Source organism: Amphiura filiformis, chromosome 7, assembly GCF_039555335.1.
Source record: "Amphiura filiformis chromosome 7, Afil_fr2py, whole genome shotgun sequence".
NCBI lineage: Eukaryota > Metazoa > Echinodermata > Ophiuroidea > Amphilepidida > Amphiuridae > Amphiura > Amphiura filiformis.
Genome location: NC_092634.1, coordinates 35,740,767 through 35,757,804, shown reverse-complemented (window position 1 = coordinate 35,757,804; position 17,038 = coordinate 35,740,767). Strand labels below are relative to the sequence as shown.

At 37.7% G+C, this 17,038-nt stretch overlaps 1 protein-coding gene across 4 annotated transcripts in view; it reads right to left on the bottom strand.

The window, feature by feature from the left end:
• Positions 1–17,038, bottom strand: part of LOC140157107 (uncharacterized) — a 262,345-nt gene that overhangs the window by 38,627 nt on the left and 206,680 nt on the right. For all 4 annotated transcript variants that reach the window (XM_072180178.1, XM_072180180.1, XM_072180177.1 and 1 more), the window contains exons 13-15: positions 15,549–15,682; positions 14,547–14,699; positions 13,286–13,423 (exon numbers count right to left, since the gene is read on the bottom strand). In XM_072180178.1, coding sequence (XP_072036279.1) covers positions 13,286–13,423; positions 14,547–14,699; positions 15,549–15,682 — 425 coding nt within the window. The remainder of the gene's footprint in view (positions 1–13,285; positions 13,424–14,546; positions 14,700–15,548; positions 15,683–17,038) is intronic.

Below are 17,038 nucleotides of genomic sequence, written 5' to 3'. Positions count from 1 at the left end.
AAAATTGGGGGTATTCAGGTCTTTGCTGATGGTGCGCGGAGACGAACAAAAACAATTCTGCGTCTCATCTGAAGCGTCTTGGTACTCGCATGCAGGTCGCTTCAAGTACGTCTTGCATGATAACGAATGCCTCGAGTGCATTCCGAGGGAAACCGAATACCCCCAATTTTTGCTCCATACCTGTATCATCAAGATGGCGGTTGAGTGCCGATTCTCTGTCTTTAATTCTGTGTGCCAGTCAGAGATAGATCAGTGCAATGTGCTATTCCAGTTGAAATCAATACACCCTGTGGAAGACATGACCTTAATCTCCCACACAGGGAGTGAGAATTTCAAATGGGGTTACCTGAATGGGTGACTCCATATAAAATCTACACCCATGTGGGAGATTAAGGTCATGTCTTCCACAGGGTGTATGGATTTCAAACAGAATATCCCAATATTATGTTCTGGCTTGGTGCAGAAATACTTTGGTGACAAGAGGCATGTACCTAAAATCAAGAAAGTGAAGAAGGCATAATCCACCCTTGTATATATTCCAGTGTGTAAAAGATAAAGGTCATGTCTTCCACAGGGGGTGTCTGGATTTCAACAGGAATAGCCCATTTAGTGAAGCACCTCATATTTACCTATATAACATTAGTCCATAACATTTATCAATACAAAATTGAATTGCATATCATGACCCTGTTGCATTATAACCTACATCAAGTATGAGACAATCCAAATCTGGACGAATTCGCATCCATGGTGATTTAACATAACCCATAATGCATCAGCACTGGTAATGCCAAGACCTAATCTATGGCTTGGCCATAAACAGACTGCGTATCAAGGCAAAATCCAAGGAGGTCTTAGGCGGATTCTTATGCTAGTACATGGGTGCTGCAAATAACCAAACCCTATGGTGACTATGCTGGCCTTGTGGCCAAAATCTACCTCCCCCCTCGTACCCTTCCTGGAATTTTTGCAGAAAGAGATGTCAAATATTTGATATCCTTTGCTTGACTTGTGTGGCATCAAATTCAGGTGCATCTTTAGGTTTAGATTTAGGCTGCAAATTTCAAAAAATTGGTTTGGAAAAGAGGTGCTTTTTCAGACAAATTGAATTGATTTTTAGCAAACTTTTTAATTTTTATAGAATTTGGCACTTTACCTTAATGTTTTACAGACATTATTCCAAAGTCCACAAAATTTGTATATTTTTGGGTCTTTTTTTGTGAAATTTGGCATATTTTGGGGGTAACTTTTCAAACTTCCAGATGCAATATCTTCTTAATCCACAATAATGCAGTTTATACCGATCTGGAATCAAAAGCATCATGTAGACACCCACATGTCTTAATAACTTTCTATTCCCAGTTTCCATAATTGATATCACATTCCACACCAATGCAGTTTACACTGATCTAAAATAAAAAGCATCATGTGAACACCCTTATATCTTAAGGTAAAGCCAATGCATACTCTACCTTTCTGTGAGCCCTCAAGAAATGAAACACCAATGTAATTTACACCAATCTGGAATAAAAAGCATCGTCTGAACACCCTTCAGGTAAAACCTTTCCATTCTAGAGTCTCTTCCTCTCTATCAGCCCTAAAGAAACGACATCACATTGCTTCATGTTTTTACACGTTTTCTTTTTCTTTCCTTTTTTTGCTTGACAGTTATGGAACCTGCTACTTACACCCCCTGGAGGTATAACATACTATGTTTTCATAATGGAATGAATTTGTGTATTTAAAAGTGTCATTGCATTTTGGTGTTTGTTGTGATACAATGGGTTCATTAAATTAGGAAAATAAAATGAATATATATATTTTAATTTATGAATTTAGTGTTCTCCATTATTGACTTAAAAGTAATTGTATCCATGTTTCTTTTCTATAGCCTAGTTTTGTCACTACCATGCGTCAAAATTGTTAATTGAATGAGTGTTTATAATTTAGCAGTTTTTGAACATATTTTGTCTGTATGCAGATGAAAGTAGGTCTGCTTGTGACCAAAAACACAACACAATTTGACAGATTTTTTATTAATTTTGATATTCTATACTTTCGCAAATGATAAAATGTGCTTCAATTGTTCAATACAATTTGGCAAAACAATTTACAAAAATGACATATTTGATATTTTGAGGCCTAGATTTGTGTTGTTTTCATCTCATTAATGTTCAACTCATCATACAATTGACAGAGAATGTATCTTACGCTTCCCATAATGCATTTCTCCCATTTATATTTTCTGTACTTATTTTCTATCTAGTGCAACATGGGTCGATAGTGACGAAATGTACCTCAATGATAGAGCAGATCTTGCAAAATGTATTTCTTGACTATCGACCTACGTTAAGCCAGTCCTATTCTCAAAATGAAAACAAAGGGGAATATGTAACGGGAATGTCATTTGACGAAATGAGGTGACGCATCATGTTGCAAAGGACTCTGGGAAGGGTAAGATATCTTCTTTGTACAGCTGCAGTCTGAATGTCTATGAACCACACATCAAACCATTAGAATCTATAGAAGAGTATAAAACCAAAAATTGCATACTTAATTTGTGTAATAGTAGTCTCCACGGCAGCCAGTTTGGTTACGCTCCCTCCACACAAACAGTCTGCCAATGGCCACTTATAACGCTGTTTCTGATTGGCTATACGTATGTACACCTAGAGCTGTACATACGGGAACTTGATTGACCTCAGTCAGCTGGCGAGTGATGCAATCTCGCGCAAGTGCTTACTTCCGGGTCAAAATTGCTCATGAATATGAAGTAGCCGTCTAGCCGATCAAAAAATTGAAAGCCCTGTTTGATGTCAAGCTTGATGACATTAGCCAATCAAAAAGGACCAGTTTGTTATCATTGGCAGACTGTTTGTGTGGAGGGAGCGTAACCAAACTGGCTGCAGAGGAGACTAGTGTAATAGTAAACCATACCACATTAATGGTTTGTCTCAATCTCGTGAAATAGAACAATGCATCTTCCGATTCTACATGGTATATTTTTACACTATCACACTAACAACCACTTATACATGTGTAATATCTATTACATACCATGCACAATCGTTAAAGATACAATTTCATTCATTAATTAGCCCTAATTGTCTATAAATTATTAGACTTTTTACCAACCGTGGTACATGATACTCCAACCATTATGGGTATGATATCTATCGTTGTCTGTCATATACAATAATAGCGGTATCGTATTGCCAATTTACACCACATATCAAAACATCATTTGCCTTCAGGTAGATGTTAACCCTATGAGTACTACCTACTGATTGGTTACATGAAGACTATTATGATTTATTGAGCCAATCAGCAACATGGTAAGAATGGTGGTAGGGTTGAAGAGGCTTAACCCTATGAGTACTACCTGCTGATTGGTTACAAGAAGACTATTTTGATTTATTGAGCCAATCAGCAACATGGTAAGATTGGTGGTAGGATTGAAGAGGCTTAACCCTATGAGTACTACCTGCTGATTGGTTACAAAAAGACTACGGTATTAGAATTTATTGAGCCAATCAGCAACATGGTAAGAATGGTGGTAGGACTGAAGTGGCTTAACCCTATGAGTACTACCTGCTGATTGGTTACAAAAAGAGTATTATGATTTATTGAGCCAATCAGCAACATGGTAAGAATGGTGGTAGGACTGAAGTGGCTTAACCCTATGAGTACTACCTACTGATTGGTTACAAGAAGACTATTATGATATATTGAACCAATCAGCAACATGGTAAGAATGGTGGTAGGGCTAAAGAGGAATAACCCTATGAGTATACTACCTGCTGATTGGTTACAAAAAGACTATTAGAATTTATTGAGCCAATCAGCAACATGGTAAGAATGGTGGTAGGACTGAAGTGGCTTAACCCTATGAGTACTACCTGCTGATTGGTTACAAGAAGACTATTATGATATATTGAACCAATCAGCAACATGGTAAGAATGGTGGTAGGACTGAAGTGGCTTAACCCTATGAGTACTACCTGCTGATTGGTTACAAGAAGACTATTATGATATATTGAACCAATCAGCAACATGGTAAGAATGGTGGTAGGACTGAAGTGGCTTAACCCTATGAGTACTACCTACTGATTGGTTACAAGAAGACTATTATGATATATTGAACCAATCAGCAACATGGTAAGAATGGTGGTAGGACTGAAGTGGCTTAAGGTTAAACAAAGTGTTGAGGGGCTTTACCTCCAGAAAAAATATATTATTACCTTATACGTAAGAAAATATGTCTACTTATCATGTGAAATAAAAAAATCCGGAAAAAATTGTGTGAAAATGTGTTTTAGCCTATTTTTTAGCTGTTATCAAGCACTATTATTCGATTTGTTTACAAGCGCCAAGCAACTGTCGTCTGGGAGAGTGATTGACATCTTTATTATTAGAGAAGAATGGAATCTGTATAGTTCATGAATATTCATGTCGTATTTACACAACCTGTATCCCAGCCATTTTGCCTAGTTATCGTAATCGTTCATATAGGACGCCCATATGATCCATGGTGTTAAACTGATATTCAACAACTTTATATCTCTCGATCTTTGCGATCCGAAATATTGAATTTCAACTTTAGGCACATCTCTAGCAAGATAATAAATACCTGTCACAAATAGAGGTCTTGAAATGTTACTTGCAACGTTAAAAATGTGAATAGAGAACAAATCGGGTTCAACATGCTTCAAAAATATGAAGGTAATTGTCAACGCCTACTACCAGAATAGCCGGAAGAGGGCAGACTTCATAAGGGAGTGTTCATATATTTTAGTGGGGACAAAGAATTTGGAACTTATTTCGGAAATTTCCTGGGTTTTTGGTTTTGTTTTTTATTTTATCTTCCTGTTCGGTGTTTCGGTTGGCACATTTTCGGGCATTTTCATGCACTTCACAGGAGTTTTTCGTGGTTTCTCTGTAGCTGCCGTGTGTACTTTTCCCCACGTACAGGGTATAAATCCCGGGTATAAATAAATAAATGAATAATAACATAGGCCTATAAAAAAGAATCTGGAACTTCAACGTCAAAAACAAGACAAATTGTACCCTGCTAAAAATATCAACCCATATCCTCTCTGAGAATAAAAATAATCAGACTCCAACCTCACCTGCAAAAAAATATTTTTTCGGGGATAATTTGGGATAAGTTCGGGCCTATTTTATTATGACAATTTTCAAAATCTATAAGGTGAAATGTGTCGGGGATGTGCGGCAGATTTGGGGTGCATTTTCAGCCATTTAGTTTAGACTCTGTTGTATTTTTAGCCATGATTTTATTGACCCTCAGTGTCATGAAAATTAGGTTCAAGAAGGGTATTTTCAATAATTTTCTCGAAAAAGTAAAAATTTGCGAAAACTTTCAGTCCAAAAGTTGATACAATTTTGGGTCTGTTTTCTTCAAATTTGGTTTAAAATCGCCGTAGTTTTTCGGAGTCACAGCCTCACATCCTTACCCAAACCAGCTTGAGAAGGTTCCCCGGTGTGTGCAAATTTGTAATTTATAGGCCTACACTCGTTATTTAAGCCTAAAATCAAAGTGTTAATATCATTAACACTGCCATGGCCCGTTTTGTCGTGATGACTGGCTTCCAAAATGTAGGCCTATTTTAAATTATAAATCTGGTCCCGCTAGAGGTGTGTTTTTTACCCATGGAGGTCTCTCCTCGGGTTCGTGGATGTGCCACAGTTTTGGGGTAGGCCTACCTTTTCAACGACTATGATGGGTGGGTTTACAGCGAAGACCAACTTTTGGGCGCATTTTGGCAAAAGTGCCCTTAAAAAAGCGTCAAATTAGGCCAAATTTGGATGACTTTGATCCCCGCGGTACAAATGTTTTGAAGAGACCCGCCCGAGGTGTTTTTATTTAAAAAAATGGTTGGGCCTGCTAAAAAACCTCCCGGAATCAAGCATGGGTAGGCCTACCAAAATGCCTTGAGACCCCCCCCAACCCAGCGCCCGTGACCTACATGACATGATATTCTCCATGAGTCCACCAGAAAATATAAAAATACAACATTTTGATAGGCCTACTATATTTGTCTGTATAAAGAGCTAGGCGTGCAGGATTTGCCGACTCAATGTTCATTTTGAACCATTAATATTTGAGCCACGGCTCGGGAATGTGAAAAGGGGGGGGGGGGGGGGACGAGTAGGAGCAACAAATTATTCAGGACGATGCGTGAGATTTTACTCATTTTGCAGCTTTTTGCGTGAGATTTATTACCTAGGCGTGAGATTATACTACCTTGGCGTGAGACCGTGAGAAAGTGACCCAATGCGTGAGACTCACGGCCAATGCGTGACAGTTGACAGCCCTGCTGTAGGCCGACCGCGTATGTCTACCGTGATGACAGTAGCGTAGCTGCCGGGGGGGGGGCAATTGCAAAAATTGCCTATTTGGGCCCCCGCCCCCTAGTGCAAGGAAAAAAAGAGGGAAAGGGGGGGGAGAAAGAGGAAAAAAGAGAGGAGAGGGTGAGAGGAGGGGCAGAGAGATGGGGAATTCAAACGATATGCAATACAGCTCAATAGGCCTACCATATATACGATTATGATAAGCCTGGCAAAATTGTCTATTTGGGCCCCGCCCCAGTGGGAAATTTGGTGGATTTGGGCCCCGCCCATAGGGCCTACAGTCTTGCCCTCCTGGAAAAAATCCCAGCTACGCCGCTGCGTGATGATGTTGCAAAGTTGCGGAAGTTCATTCATAAATTTCCCATTTCCACTCGACAACAACAGACCAGCACGCAGCCCACTCGATGTGTGTTTCTCTTTCAACAGAAAATAATGTGACCATGTGACTGACACGATGTACGCTTCAAATAATTATGCTCTCGGCGTCAAAAGTATGATAATGGAAAATATTTATAATGAACACCCTTATTTCGCCACACCTTTCTCGTGTTGCCTGGTATATCAGCAAAATCCTACACTATCGCCTTCCCTTGGTAAAATCCTGATAAAAACTCGTGATATTGAAATTGAATTTCAGCGCCAGAACTTCCGTCATTCTAGCATCATGGATGAGCTTGGATGGATATGCAGTGGCGCCCTAGAGGGGGCAGTATTTCCCCAATATTTGTTCTTTCTCATCCAGTTTTTAGGCAAAATCCCCACAATTATGTAATTTTCCACTTTTTGCGGCAATTTCAAGTGCAAAAAATAAGTGCCCTCGCTCAAATTCACTTCCCCGGCCCCATGCCCGGAAAAAAAATCTGGTTCCGCCACTACGGGTATGGCCATAGCTGAAGCGTCCCCCCCTTGCCCTTGGTTATGCTGGACGTATGAGAAATTTAGAGCTTGTTCAATTCCGCCAATTTTAGAAATTTTAAAGGTAGGCCTATATACAGTGTAGGCATGTATAGCCTATAGAAAACGGATCACAGTCAAATAAAATATAAAAATCGTAGGCCCAATAATTTTACTAATGGCATTTATTGAGCTGCTCACTTCTTGAAAATCCTATGGTTTAATATTGATATTATATAATTGAGCTCCTTGTCAAGCTCCTCAGTAGGCCTACACATAGGAGAGTGACTAACTGAGCTCCCGCTATTTTCAGAAATGAAGGCCTGGCCTATTAAATGAATAATTAGGATTGAGGCAGGCTTTTGTTTCATTTTACAGAACTTTGTTAATCCCCCAAAATTAGTGGGTTTTTTTAATGGGGAGTAGGCCTAGGCTTTTAAAACGAAATTCAAATTTGGCAATATTTTCCATTGCTTAATGAATTGATCTGCGTGAAAATGCCTAAACATGTGGCCAGAGCGGGATGACTGGTATAAAAATCTTAACTTGTGAGAAAGTACGTAGGCCTATGGGGTTGTATGAGGCTGTGGATCACGAAATGCCCCTTTAATGTGTGCTAGGTAAAGTCATTCTTCCTTTCGACCTGCCAAAATTTAATTTTATTCCTCCCCGCCCCGGCTTGCAATCAGTACCGGTATTAGCCTACTAATTATAAGCCAAAATTTCCAAGCGACTCGCTAAAAATCGCTTGCCTCCCGTCTCGCCAGCCGAAAATCGCTTCCGCACCCCCTGGACTGCCAAATTTTGTGGCCCCTCCCCTTGGCCTGCCAAAATGCCCCATCCCTTTGCATATAGCCTATATATAGGCATATGCCAATTTTTGGGATCCCCAATTTCCATACCCATACCCATACCTTAAATGGATTTCTAAATATCTACCTGTTGCAAGCGCAGCATTGGCGCTGGATTTTAAGCTAGAAAATACCTAAATATTTTAAAATCCAAACTCGGCAACACCACTTGCCCTCGGCAACACCACTTGGCAAATACAGCCCGTCGTAACAATGTCGTGCGTAAACAGCGTGTTTTAAAAAGAAATGAGAGTGTCACTTCTGTCCAAAAAATTTCAATTTTGGCCTTGAGCAGCGACAATCAGAGGTAAGAAAAACACAGTATGACGCAGCTTGAAATATAGAATCACTATATCAATTTTGAAGTTTGTACTTCAAAGCACAAGCAAACGCAGGTGAAATGGTTCGAAAAAAAAATTGATTTCGCTGTATCTTTTATCGCGAAACTAGACAATTTGGCAGCAGCGAGTCGGAAAATAGCAAATATCTCAATTTTCTGCTATCGAAATGAAAATTTAAATAGCACCTGCATGCAGAAGAGGGTTTATAGAAATAATGTAGGTCAGAATTTTGTCTATGAAATCTTGCACGGAATTATTATTACTGGTTACAAAACGACATACAAGTGGAGGCCATTTTACTTCAAATTCGCCAACATTTTAAGCTTATATAAAAATCGAGACAACCAATATCAAGAATGAATATGCACATTCTTTTATTGACTTGTTTGTAATGTCGTCGAAGTTCCCAACAAAATCGCCACTTCCAATGAGAAATTATGGCCGTGTTCCCAAAAATCTTGATGCTCGGATATTGAAAAAAAATTGAAATGTTTGAAAAGTACATTTCATTTTGAGCCTAGTGGAAAATTCAAGCATAATAATGACCCTTACACTTTCAGCTTTTAGACGTAGTTTGCGTTTTCTCTCTCCGATATTTATTTCCAGAAATAGATAAGTTTAAAGGGGGCTACGTGCATCCCATTTTGCTTCTGAAAATGGCAAAATTGTGTATAACCTTAACCCTATGAGTACTACCTGCTGATTGGTTACAAGAAGACTATTATGATATATTGAACAAATCAGCAACATGGTAAGAATGGTGGTAGGACTGAAGTGGCTTAACCCTATGAGTACTACCTGCTGATTGGTTACAAGAAGACTATCATGATATATTGAACCAATCAGCAACATGGTAAGAATGGTGGTAGGACTGAAGTGGCTTAACCCTATGAGTACTATCTGCTGATTGGTTACAAAAAGACTATTAGAATTTATTGAGCCAATCAGCAACATTGTAAGAATGATGGTAGGACTGAAGTGGCTTAACCCTATGAGTACTATCTGCTGATTGGTTACAAGAAGACTATTATGATATCTTTGAACAAGTTCATCTGGATTGTTGTTAAAATGGTTTTGAAGGTTCATTATATCAAATCCAGTAGTAAAAGATGGTATATTTACTCACGTATTCAGTGACGTTTCTATGATAATCTATCATCTTCTTCAGACTGGCAACCCATACCACTGCTCACTTTTCAATTCTCAATAAAGACGAGGGGGCCTACAAGTTACATAACATCTTTGACCAACTCATCACCACGCCCCCTATGGCGTTCGCCAAAAGGACAGTGAGCAGTGGTATGGGTTGCCAGTCTGAAGAAGATGATAGATTATCATAGAAACGTCACTGAATACGTGAGTAAATATACCATCTTTTACTACTGGATTTGATATAATGAACCTTCAAAACCACTATTATGATATATTGAACCAATCAGCAACATGGTAAGAATGGTGGTAGGGCTAAAGAGGAATAACCCTATGAGTATACTACCTGCTAATTGGTTACAAGAAGATTATTTGAGTCTGTATCTGCATGCTTTTATTCTTATGGATAAAATGGGACAACGTCTTCCACAGTGTTTCCACTTTTGTCCGCAACACATAAGAGGATGTTCTTACAGCTTACATTATTATAATATTCAATATTGTAGTATACAATTCTTTGAACACCCCCCTCACATTCTCCTAAATGAGAAGCCAAATGCAAATATCACTAAGCTGTAAATAGGTATGTTTGTAATTAACTTTAAATTTTTTAAGTCATGCATATTTTAAACATTTTCATGATAGTCGCAAATTCAAAAACTTTTGAAAAGAAAATTACTGTCTGCAAAATTGATAAAAAATAATTCAATAAATATGTAAATAAGTTCATCAGTATTGCCCATCTTACTATAAATAGGGGAATGTTGTATGTATCTATGTATCTATGTATGTATCGTGTATAGGCTCCGTCAGTTTCGATCCAAATGTCGCCAAATTCATACGGAGATCGAGGAATATACGGGGGCGTGTTTAAACTTTATTTGGTTGAAAAGCGGTCAAGAATTGGCCTCAAAAGCAGTGAAAATGTGGTCCGTTGCTATGCTGGGTAAACAAAAAAACGAGTCAGTTGTTAAGCTAGCCATGCGCGTCGTGCAGGCGTATCTAATGCCAAGTCAGCTCGCGTAGCTAGCGATACCAGCTGGTAACGCAGCACTACGCCATGCCGCGCGTTTACGACGCAGAGTCACGTAGGCGTAATAAATAAGGGAAAAAGATGTGTGTTAAAAAGTACAAACAACATGAAGAGGTAGGCCTACTGTAATTAAAAAAGAAAACAAAATGAGGACAAACAGGTAGGCCTACGAGTATGTGGGTTATAGTTAGTCACAGTAAGAAAATGAAAGCGGGAATAAAATAGGCTAAAGAAGGAAAGAATAATAAAATCTAATAAAATTAGATGATTTAAATAAAAAAAGCTATTAAACTGAGGACAGAACTAAATAAATAACATGAAAACGGGAAATCACAAGCTAAGCAGCAAATAAAAAATGAAGCCAACAGGGAAATGTAAGAAAAGACAGATTTAGAAAATAACGGGAACGGGATTGAGTAAATAAAAAACATGGTAACGGAAATTCGCAAGCTTAGCAGCAAAAATGTTTTTAAAAAATGGAACAAAATTGGAAACTTAGGCTTAACGAGGGTCAGACTCAGATAAATGAAATTTACCTTTTCAATGATTCTACCTGTTCAGTAATTCCTCCCGTTTTAGTGAACGCTCCCATTTACTCACCTAGCGGGGACCCGCGCGTAGCGCGGGTGTCCTGCTAGTATAATATAAATCACAGAAGTGCTTGTATGCAAATCCACTTTTGAGTAAAATGATATTAACATAAAATCCACGAATGTGGCACGTTGGCATCATTTTACTCAATAATTTCCTGTATTTTGTATACAAGAAATTCTGTGATTTAAAGTACAAGAAAATTAAAATCATTGGTATAATAAGAAGCATAATGAGAAATATTTAAAATGTATAAACATACCTGGGGGCAATAGTGTTTTTTGAAATTTTATCTTTTTGAAATTTTCTCTCAAAACAAAATGCCTGTTTGTGAAGTGCTATACTCCTGTAACACATTTACCCATAGGGAGAATATGATTGGGTTACAATAGTGGATTTAGCAGTCTTAGTCAGAGGTTAATGACTTTTGCAGTGGCTTTTTTTTACAGTGTGTTTCTTGCCGACAGCTCGAAAAACTTAAAAAATTTATAAAGAGCCTCACATATTTCTGTGACGGCAAAGTAAAAGCAACTAAATTTGTGGGATGGTAAAACAAACAAAAGCAAAATATTATTGAGCTCCTCCCCCAAGATTGGTAAAATGGGCAAGTTGAATCTGATGAGGTGAATTAGAATGTGCCATTGGAAATAACATTTCTTTGATCTCTATTATACACACCTCTTTGAAAAAAGAAAAAAGTTGTCCTTACACAAAAACATCTTGTGCCACAGTCAGTCACAGGACTTAAAGAGGACAGGCTGGTTCTCATCTCCATCACAAAAGAAATTTTGTTTGTTTGGATTATTTAAACAAAATGTGTCCAAAATAGGTTAACCCATTTATCATTCACAGTGTTCATGATCAATGGAACTTCCAAAAGCACATTTTTGACCCTCATATAAGGCTAAAAAAATAATGCTGTCTCAAAGCCCATGGCAGTTTCAAAAATGAGGTTTTTTTAAAGATTTTTTTTAAATTCTGAGTTAAAATGTAATTTTTGAGTGTTCAAAAGTATACAGCACAAATATTAATACCTAAACAATGCGAGTATTGAATCAGGTAAATTTTCTTTAAAATATGTCTCAGAATTTCATAATTTTACAGCAAAAAACTATAAAAAAAAGGGGGAAAATAAAAAATGAATTTGCTGTTTCAGCTAACATGAAGCGCTAAGAAAAACAAACGTGAGCGGCACGGTTGTGAGACATAGCTTTTGTTAGCCTAAAAAGGGATTGATACACCAGCATGAAACTCATAGTTGGAGAGTCGGTATCAAGGTCAATCAACCAAAGGAACAAATGGCCTGTGATGAATCAGACCCATCCTCTTTAAACATGCATTCACCACAGTCTAAGCAGCACAGTCCAATCTGCATAATATAGAAGATTGTAGCACCATTTCCACCAGTTTATCAGTTGTTTTAAGAAAGGATTAATGTCTTGCTTTTGCTTTCCAAAATAATCAAATTACAGGTACTGTCACAATCCTTTTCATTTATTATAAGCGAGAAAATACAGAAGTAGGGTCCTGATTGGTTAATTAAATGAAATATTGTCATCTCATTGGCTGAACATGCAAAATCACACCTGACTTGGCTCTCTGATGCAATAATCAGGAAAAGGTAATTTTGAAAAGATTATGACTGGGCCTGTAATTGGCTACTCCATGACCTTAATCTTCCATACATGGGTGTAGATTTGAAATGGAGTCACTTATTCAGGACAGGTATCCCCATTTGAAATTTATACTCCCTGTGTTGAAGATTAAGGTCATGTCTTCCATAAGGGGGGTATGGATTTCACCTGGAATAGCACAATCCTGATTGGTTAATTGAATAAAATATGACTGGGAATGTAATTGGCTATTCCAGTTGAAATCAATACACCCTATGCAAGACATGAGGGTGTAGATTTTAAATGGAGTCGCCTATTCTGGTATCCCCATTTGAAATTCATACTCCCTGTGGAAGATTAAGGTTATGTCTTCCATAGGGGGTGTATGGATTTCAACTGGAATAGCACAATCCACACTCCATGATAATTAAATAGACATACCTTAGTCATTTCTTCTTCTAGGACTTTATTCCTACTTTCCACATCTGCTCTTAGTCTGGTCTGTTCTGTTAGTTGTTTCTCGGCTTTTGTCTGTCCCACTGCTAGTCTACCAGTTTCTCTTCTCAAGTCAGAGATTTCCTGTAATATGCAACAATGAAATAACAAAACAATGAGCTGTCATAGTAGTAGCATTTAGTTGCGTTGGAAGAAGGGGCTATTGTGCGGCCTAAAAAATCAACTTCTAAACGACGTCTCTAGATCAGAAACTATGGGTAGAAAAAAATCAGCCTATCGATTTTTACACATTTTATCTGATCAGCAGACAATTGGAGAAGTTGATTGAAGTTGATAGCCCCTTCTTCCAACTAAACTATTTGTTACCTTCCTGAGGACTTCTGTCTTTCTTACAGCATTTCTGATTGGTTAATTGCATGTTATATTCATCTGAGTGACCAATTAAAATACAGCTTACATGGTTGTGTCTGAATTTTGTTAGAATTCCTACCAGACTTTAACAACTACATTTAAAGCTTCTAGAAAATCAGTCTGATTTTAATTATCCATTGTTGATCTTTACATTTCACAAATTGAAAACTTCCAAGAATTATGAAAAAAGTAAACATTGAAAAAATTATTTAAAAAAACCACCAGCATGATTCCACGAGTGAAACTGTATAAAAACTTTACAGAAAATGCAGTGTACTATCCCTTATACAGCTTCATGTTTAGTAGTAACATCATTACGTATTAAGTTGCATAACCTTGAAATGTGTGTGCCATTCTCAGAATCACAGTAAAATACTCTTGTGTGTAAAGGCAGCAAAAATATGGGCCATCCCATTTCAAATCCACACTACCCCAGTGGAAGATCTTGTAAATATCTTCCACAGGAGGATTATGCATTTCAAATGGAATCTCCATTTTAATTTCATACACCCTCTAATGAAGATTCAACCTGAATCTTCCACAATGGGAGAGTGAGTTTCAAATAGAGTTGGTTAATGTGTTAATTCCATTTTAAATTCATACTCCCCCTGTGGAAGATATTTCCAAAATCTTCCGCAGAGGCAGTATGGATTTTAAATGTAATAGACCAATCAGAATACTCTCTTACATGTACAGAGATGCATTTTCATGTCCCTAGCAAACTCAGAGAGATCAAGTCTGGAGTAAATTTTTCTTCAAACTTTTAATTTTTTTTTAACCAGTAAATAAATTTTCAATATTTCAAGCAGCACAGAGAAAGCATTATAAAGCTTACATCATTCTTAACATCCATTGATGCCTGTAATTCTCTACACCTCTTTTCTTCTCTTTCTAGTTTCCATTTTAGTTCATGTTTTTCTCTTTCTAGTCTGGTCTGTACTTTGTCCAGTTCATCTTGTAATTCATTTATTCTTGATATCAGTCTTGCCTGAGAATATAAAGCAAACAAAAAACAAAGAAACAAATGCAGGTTAATTCTTGTTGTTAAATGGTCACTCAAATTAATATTCAAGATTACTTGCTGATTACCTTGCTGATTACCTCGCTGATAAAACTAATTATTAAATGGTCACTTGGCAATGTCTTGTCTTGGCAATACTTGCTTAGGGAAGGCCTCAAAATCTACCCAGCAGAAAAATGCTTGGTACTTTAACTGCATTCCAAACGATCACTTTAATAACTGCATTCCAAACAATTGAAAATGTGAGGGTGAAGAGGTTAAACTCTCAATCACCCCTGAATTTTCACAAAATGTTCAGACAATGAAGCCATTAGTAATGGTCTATCTACACACGGTAGCTTAGAGGTTAAGTGATCGGACTCATAATCATAGGGTCACAGGTTTGTGTCACATTGTGATGAACATGTTGTGTCCTTGAGTAAGGCACTTGATCCACTTCACCCATGTGTAAATGAGTACCGGCCTATGCTGGTGAGGTAAACGGACTCCTTGTGCGGGAGGAGTGGTAGACCCCCACAATGGTGTGTTGTACTATGAAAAGCATTTCAAATTATGCCTAGTCAGCCACTGTGTTGTGCACAAGCAATGATTAGTTCAAAATGCATTGGGCTATTCCAGTTGAAATCCATACACCCCCTATGGAAGTCATGTCCTTAATCTTCCACACAGGTTGTGTGAATACCATTTGAAATCTACACCCCTGTGTGGGAGATTAAGGTCATGTCTTCCATAGGGGATCATGGGATTTAACTGGAATAGCCCAATCTCCTGATACCACATAACTACCCAGCAAACACAAGACATTTTTTTGCTTACCTTATCTTCTTTAGTTGTATCATGTTTTTTGACAAACTCCGATGATTTTCTTCTCAGATCATCTTTGAGTTGAGAACTTGATAAATCTGCCATTGTTAATTCAGCTTGGCTGTTGTTTAACTTAGTGGTTAAGTCTGCAAAATAAGCAAAAACAAAAGGGTGTGTATAGAGATCAAAGACATTAAATATAGAAGGAGGATTCCATGTCAACATATGTAACACTATAGGAAATCTACCATGTCAAATAATGTGGACCACTCTGCTGACTGACTTCTCAAATCATCTTATAATTGATAACATACCACCAGAATTCATTAACGTAATTTGACTGTAATTAAACTTAGTAGTTAGTTCTCTAAGAACAAGGTGTGTTAAATTCAGTTTTGCTGTTGCTTAAAAAGTGGTCAAGTCTGCAAAAACAAGAGGTGATGTAAAAATCAAAGAAATTAGACATAGGAGAAGGTGGATATCATGTAGGTATGTGTAACACCATAAGAAAGGTGCCATATTGGATTGTCACATAACGTGGACCAAAATAGCACACTCTGCCAACCCTCTTCTCTCCGATCCCAAACTGCTGAGCTGAAAATTTGTTAAATCTGACATGGTGAATTCTTTTTGGCTGTGGTTAAAGAGGAAGCCCCGCTTGGCCAGTTCGCCACAGAAGAACTGACTTACACCTGTTACTTTGATGACAGACCGAACAGAATTTACATAGATAAATTTTAACCTTGACTAATTCCCTAAGGAACTTGAACCAAAAGCGAGCCTTCCTCTTTAAGAAAGAGGGGATGTAAAGATCAAAGAGATGTGCTAGGAGAAGGTGGACTACATGGGTAACACTATAGGAGATCTGCCATATTGGATTGTGTCACATAATGTGGACCAAAATAACATAATCATAGAATGCATTAGCATAACAGTGAACTAAACAAAAAGCCTAACTCAATGCCTTGGAAGCATAAAAGTACTACAAAAACCTGATGACAAAATAAGCCAAGTCTCTAGAAAACAGATCCAATGTTCAGTGCTTTATTGGTATAACGTCATTAGGCAGGAAAAACCTCATATGTGTCATGAGCATGCTTAATCAAAGAAAAATCTTTTACGTGACTGGTTGGCAGTTTTGTTTTAAACATGTTCAGGGGCCAAAAACACATAGGAGGTTTTTCCTGCCCAAAAACGATAATTGAGTCTTTGATATTATCAAGAGACCAAGTTGCTCCACAAAACTTCTTTGCCTTGTGGAGGACTTAATTCGCTGCAAAAATATCTTCCTTTTGTCATGCTTCGCGTACATTTCTAAAGACAGGGTTCATTTATGGTATGTCTATATAAAATTTAAAGCAGGAATGCTCCCTGTCAGCATTTGCAAAATTGGAGGGAGCGGCACATAAGCAGCCAATGAGTGGTACTGCGCAATTATCCGCTGGACACATAAAGTACACAAACTTTGTGAAAGGAATCAAGGTTTCAGTTGAACCTTAGTG